General features: G+C 43.4%; 1 protein-coding gene across 1 annotated transcript in view; it reads right to left on the bottom strand.

The window, feature by feature from the left end:
* Positions 1–667: 667 nt before the first annotated feature.
* The window catches only part of SAP30 (Sin3A associated protein 30), a 6,840-nt gene continuing 678 nt past the window's right edge, over positions 668–6,829 (bottom strand). Inside the window, exons 2-5 of the mRNA XM_035324320.1 lie at positions 6,642–6,826; positions 5,638–5,760; positions 3,048–3,146; positions 668–1,001 (exon numbers count right to left, since the gene is read on the bottom strand). Coding sequence (XP_035180211.1) covers positions 879–1,001; positions 3,048–3,146; positions 5,638–5,760; positions 6,642–6,826 — 530 coding nt within the window. The 3' untranslated portion in view covers positions 668–878. The remainder of the gene's footprint in view (positions 1,002–3,047; positions 3,147–5,637; positions 5,761–6,641; positions 6,827–6,829) is intronic.

The raw sequence follows: 6,829 nt of genomic DNA, 5'->3' as shown, positions 1-6,829 counted from the left end.
CTTTATGTTTCAGTGTGTTCTTTGTTTTTGTTTTTAAACAGGCCTGAGTTAATGCATGTAACGAACAAGAAACAGCATGCCTATTAGAAGATGCTGTATGAACCCTGCATAAAGTCAGTCTGCCGTTCTCCAATTAAGTTCTTAGCAGCAGTCTATGTAGATGAATGGGAAAAAATGTCAGCAGCTAAAGAATTTTGTCCCAAGTGGAAGATTTCTCAGCACAGTAAGCTGCAGCAGTCTTTTCATCCATACTTACGGCTTTGAAATTCAAGAACTGCATTTTTTTTCCATTTTAATATTGGAGCCGGAAGGCCTGAGTGCTTGGAAGCACATATCCGAGCAATGACAAGATGAATAAACAAATCAGAAAAGCCCACATCAATTCTTGTTTCCAAAGAGGAAAATGAAAATGTTATTCAGCAATTTCTGCCCTGCTAACAACTGGAACTGTCATTTAAAGCCTTTTACTTTAGGAAAAAGAACCTATTGCCAAGTCTGCCACTTTTTTTTTCTTTTTAAAGATAGCATTGAATCATGAGAATTTGAAGTGCATTCATAAATGTATTCTTGGTAGACTTTAATTGAAAAAAAGAAGTAATCATTACACAAGGAATTAAAGCTTAATAATTAAGAACAAGAACTCACCAAATAAGTTAGACACATCCACTTGAGCAACAGTATCAGTGATATTTATTTAAAATAGTTTGCTGAGGAAGTTTGTTTCATAAGAGATGGTTTTCAAACAAATCAGCAAGGTTATGAAAAATAAAACAAAGAAACTCTGGGGAGGAAAAAGTTACAAAGAAAGCTTTTGCATATCAACAAAAACCCTCAGTCTTTTGATTTGCAGCTTGAGTCTCAGTCCCAACCTTTTCTGTCTAGTGAACACCACTATCCATCTTTAGATCTGGTTTGTTCTTGTCATTCTTCACTGAGTAGATGAAATATGTTAAGGTGTCCTTTTCATTCACTGGAATTGTCCTAAAATGGCAGCCAATTATCTACAAAGGAAGAATGCAAGGAAATTAAATAACCACTTTTATATGCAGAAACGGAAGATTCAGATTTAAATAGACTACATTAAAGAAAGTTTAACAGCTTGATCAAACAGCTTAAAATTAATAAAGGAAACCCTACCTCCCTTCAAAAGTTTTTATCAGTCACACAAAAGTTAGGATAGGAACCATTTTATTGAGATCTCTGAAACAAATACAGCAGACTGTACCCTAATTTCCAAAGTAAAACACACAGAAAATTGTCAGAAAAAAAAAATCAATTCTCACAACAAGCATAGGAATATCATTACATCTATGTAGTCAGTGCTTGAATCCTATAGAACATGTAACGACTATTGAATATCAACAGAACTACAGCACAGAAATTAGGCTACTACTCATTACTCAGGCTGAAGGGGGGCCTGTAGCGTATAGAAAAATGCAAGATCCGATCAAAGAATTTTCAAGATTGATTATTGAACATTCAGCTCTTCAAAACAGAACTGTCAGTGATAAAAATTCACCATGGTATATATACTAAAATGTTAACTTCTACAGTTTGAGTCACTTCTGTAATTCCAGAAGTTTTTTTTTCTCTTCACCAAAATGGACTGTCAGCTTTATAAGTACTCAAATTGACTGACTGCCCCACTCTGTTCTCTGGCTTGTTGCAGAACACTTATTTAGACTAAAATTAGCAAGAGGAAGGGAGGAGAATGGGACTGGTCTTTGAACTACCACAAGGTATAAGTGTTTAGAACAATTAGGAAGTTAGAAAGCTTTTCAAATCCTGCTTGAAAAAAAAAAGTCAGAGACAGTTCGACAGAGCCCTTAAACGTGGAGTTTTAAGTAACAGCTAGCAGAACAACCATTGTACATTAGGATAGATTACAAGAAATCATATGGACTATAAAGTAAGGAAGTTCTGTGGCTATATGTGAAAGACCAGTAGGTCAATCAAAGCACATGACAGAAGCTTTGCCTATTCGCATGAAGCAGCACAAGAAGAGTACACTGTTGCAAATATCTCTTGAGATGTACCTAAAGCAGACCCTTAGAAATGCCAGATTTACAGGAAAAGAAATCACTTGTGCTTTTTCAAATCAGTCCTGCTAATTCAAGAACTAGCTGTACCTCAACTCTCATACAAGAAAACAGCAAACTGGTTTTAAATTCTTACTCATAGAAGCAGCAGCATTGTTCTTTTACAGCTTGGCCTTGAGATCTCTCACACATTTAAGAACCTTGGCTTTAATCCACACTGCTTTGTAAAAAGATCAACAAGATGTCTGCACTGAAGTACAATTGAGCATTACTGCACAAAACTGAAAAGGTAGCAGCTGTACTTCCCTCCTGAGAGGGTCACCAGTGCTTCCATGTATTTATGTCTGTAACTGCATCTTAGCAGTGCAGAAGAGTTCCTTTCAAACTGCACTCCATGCAGTAAAGATACATATGGCTGTAGTCACAGCTTTGTCACTTTTAGAAATATTAATGATACAAACGAATTTCATAAAGTTCCATTCTGTGATAACAGAATCCAGTTTTTAGTTCATAGAAATTAATGATCAATTAAAGTCTGTTTTTCAGGTTTCTGTACTTTCTACATAGAAACACATGTCTATGTTAAGAAGGGTTTTAAAGCTAAGCTTGAACCTTACTAGAATTTCATTGCTACCTCTCAGCTTCTAGCTATCATCAGCAGGACTCTTAAGCTGAAAGTGTGACTGATGCACAGGCTATAAATCCATGATTCTATGATATTCAGAGAGACACAGATCACTTTACTGTTCAACTCAGCACTTTGTGTTTTTAAGCAGCATACATTCCTTCTCAAAGTTAACAGTCCCTCCTCTGGAAAGAACTTTTACTTTTGATTTAAGTGGCTCAGGAGCCACGGCCAATGAAGGAAGCTAGCTAAGCTGCTCCTTTTTGTTCTCATGAAATCCAGATTACACATGAGCTTTATGCAAGGATCATATTGTATAGCGAAGAAATACACGTGCCATAGCAAGTTGCATTCTCTATTATGGAACAAACACTCATACATACTTCAACAAGCTGTGCTTTGTTAAGTCCTGGTCTGGTCTGTAGCTTGAAGTGTCTTTTGTACCTTCGAAGTGTGTTTACTTGTAACTGATATAAATCAACCTAGAAGAAAATGAGGGAAGGGGAAGAAAGCAATCTAACATAACTGATAAGGTTTCACTTATTAATAGTTTGCCTCTCAACATTTTAGGATCTAACGCATACAAAAGTGTAGACTGTCAGCTCAGAAGGTATCATTTTGAAAAAACAAAACAAAACAAACAAAAAAAAACACGCAAGAAAACAGAACTCCACCCCACACCTTCAAGCAGAAAGAAAAACACCCCAGTTCAATTTAAGAGCAGTTTATTGTTACTGAACATGGCTCTTCCTCCTGTTAGCAGCAGACAACATTTGGAACTCACTACTGTACTTTAATATTTTCTTTTTTTTTTTTCTGCTTGTTCCCAGTTTTGAGCATGATAACACAAAGCCCAGTAACAAATTTAATACAACATCTGATTCAAAGGATGCCTCTGTATTGAGATTTTAGCCATCAAATTTTACATAGTTTACATGCAAGATAGGGCACAGATGTGCCATGCGACAGCATGCATTATAACCAAGGAAAAGTCTAGAGTACAAAGTTCTCTGGCTTGAGGTGAGAGAAGAAAACAGCTGCTCCTGGTCTCCAAACATACCCCTGCTACATAAGCACAACATAGGAGGTATGTGCACAGGCATAGTTGCCCAAAACTATTTTTCAGTGTGAGCTGACAGTTGAGAGAATTGCACAAGCTCCTTTTAGGGATATAAATACACAATCCAGTACTCCCTTCATTTTAAATCCCATGAACTATGATCAACAGTCACTTCTCCCACCAACAGCTTACCCTCCCACCCTCCTGGACAATGCAAAAGAAAGTGAAATTAAAAGACTGTGGAGGAAAGTAAGCTGAGAAAACAGGCTGAATGAGAAGTTCTGTTAGGCCAGTTGCTATTGCAGCAGTATTCTCCAAACTTCCTGCATTAAAGATCGGTTAAGACACTCACTTCTACTTTAAAGCCATTTACCATTCTCTACTATAGAATATTTTGGGTAACAACAGCGCTAGTGCCTACTTGGTAACCTGACCAGACGCGATGCAATGCTGCCTTACGTGCAGAAGGACGGGCATCCCCCGGTACTCAAGCCAGCCATACTGTGGAACTAACATCTAGTGATAGTCATAACTGAGGTGGAAATTGGAAGGCCCTGCAGGTGCTCAGAACGTTTTTCCCCCTTAGTAAACTGGATAGCAATTGAAAATAAGAGTGGTCAAGGGCCAACAGGCATGAAAGGTGCATAGTGACCACGTGGGAAGTGCATGGTGCTGTTGTCCAAATGGCTAGCTGAAATGCCTCAAAAGCACTACTCCAGCAACTTTCTTTCCTGCAGTAGTACCATTAAAAATACACTTGCTTTTCTGTTCTAGAGATATCCACCAGTTGCGTCATATTTTATTATTCTTGTCTGAGAAAACAGAACAGGCTCACTGAAGAGCTGCAATTACCACGCTGCCAGACAGCTACCTAAAGCCACACAGAATATTAGGTTTAAAGAGAACTTTCACAGCAGCAGTCCAACATGTTTACCGACAAAAGACACAGTCCAGCATCAAACTACTTCCAATCCCCTAAAATCCTCTTAGTCAGAGCCTTCAAACTAGAGCCATGTGCCTTCAGGCAGGGATTCTTGTACTAAGTTTCATCACTTATATTGCTGATGTCTGCAGACGCTGACCATAAGGATGCCATTAAATTAACACTCATGGAGCAATTTAGAAAGAACGCTTTAAAAATCCCTCTTGGAGGAGACCAGGTAGGCTCTGCTCAAAATTAACACACAGGCTATAGCAGAAATAATCCAGAGCACATGTAGGAAGAAGAGAGCCCTAGGTGCATTCTCTCCCATTATTGGAAAAGGTTTGAGAGCTGTGGGTCACTTTCATAGTGGGTGATGTTTCACTGGTCTGCAGTGCAGAAAGCAAGCAGCAGAAGTGCTGTCCTTCTCAGCTCATTTAGGGTACAGCTCCCTGAACATCACTTCCCCCAGCAAGGGCTAAATACAAAGAGCCACTACCACTGAACTTTCAGTTAGACTAAGGTAACAGGCTAACTGCAAGAGCCATCTGCAACACATTTTGCATGACAGGCAAGGATTGGAGGAATGGGGCAGTGAAACATTTATATCCCAAGTATCACGTGCAATTCCCTTCAACCCCTGCAAAGACAGGTTTGCTAATATGTAGCAAAGCACAACTTTCAGGAGGACTGTGGAGACAAATCACTACAGAAGGAGGAAGCTGGAAACAGCAGTTGCCTGAGAGAACTAGCACACACTTAAAAACATTCTAGAAAGCCTTGTTCATTCTGTTCTGCACAACTGATGTAGAGAATACACTGCAAAATTCAGTCAGCTTTGGTTGTATTAGAAATGGAGCAAATCAGGAGTCAGCCCTTTTCCTGCTCCCCAGACTAAAGCTGTAAGAGTGGGAAAGCAGATCTGCGCAGACTCAGCAGTAGGTAAGAGCAAGCTTCGCATAACTATTAGAAAGAGCAACTGTTTAACTACCTCTGGAGTGTCGATGTCTTGCACTGGTGAGTCACCATCATCATCACTGCCTTTCCTCTTTCTTCTATTCCTCACGCTCTGAATTAAGTTTTTGTGGAAGTCACAGATATAAAGATGTCTCGCCTAAAAGAGCAACACCGCAGCTTTCAATCACATCCGCGTGAACACCTCCTGGGCGTCCGACAGAAACGCGCACACGGCGATATCCCCTCGGCAAGCCCGCTAACAGGGCTCAGGGAGCTTTTCCACCCGGCCCCGCCGAGGGCAGGAGTCGCTGCGCTGCGGAGCCCTGCCGCCGGCTGGCCGGGGAGCGGCGAGGCGCTGCGATGGGCTGGCTCGGTGCGAGGAGCGCAGCACGGGCACGTACAGCCCGCCCTCCGGCTCGGGGATCGCGAAGCAAACAAGCAAGGAAAAAAAAAAAAAAAAGAGAGAGAAGCCAGCAGGAAAAGCCGCCTCACGCTGTTCGGAGGACAAGAATCCGGCTCTCGCCCCACATATCCCCCCTCCCCGGGCTCCCACCGCCGCCAAGGTCAAGCAGCACGCAGCTTTGCCCCTCAGCTCCCCTGCGTAGGGCCGCGCTGGTTCCGCCGGGGCTCCCCACGCGTGGGGCCGGGGCCGCTGCCCAGCCCCGTGCCGAGCCGGGCAGGGCCGGGCCGGGCCATGCCGCGCCCGATGGCTGCCAGGCGGCGGTGCGCGGAGGGAGCCGTGCGGGCGGCGGGACGAGGCGGGGCGGCCGCAGCCCCGAGCTAACGGGGCTGGGGCAGCGCCGGGGAGCCCGGCAAAGTCCGCCACGAGGAAATTTAATAAAAAAGAAAAAAAAAAAAAAGGAAAAAAAAAAAAAAAAGGTGAGACGAGGCTGCCACGCCGCCGGAGGAAAGAGGAAAAAAAAAAAGGGGGAAAGAAAATCACCAACAAAAAGGGCAGAACTTTAGGGAGCGACGCGAGCTGCTGGGGAGAGGGGAGAGGGGCCGGGCTCGCCCCGGTGCCGCCGGCCCGTGACTCACGCTCTTGTCCAGCTCGATCTTGACCTTCTTCTGCGAGATGCTCTTCTGGATCCGCTTGCTGAAGCTGGCGTTGCCGGCGGCGCGGCCGCAGCGCTCGCCCTCCTCCCGCAGGCAGCACAGCTGCCCGGCCCCGGGGCCGCCGGCACCGGCAGCGCCCGCCGAGCCCGCGGCGGCACCGGCACCAGCAC

This window comes from Oxyura jamaicensis, chromosome 4 (genome assembly GCF_011077185.1).
Source record: "Oxyura jamaicensis isolate SHBP4307 breed ruddy duck chromosome 4, BPBGC_Ojam_1.0, whole genome shotgun sequence".
NCBI lineage: Eukaryota > Metazoa > Chordata > Aves > Anseriformes > Anatidae > Oxyura > Oxyura jamaicensis.
Note: the sequence above shows the minus strand (reverse complement) of the source record. Positions and strands in the feature narration are given on the sequence as shown.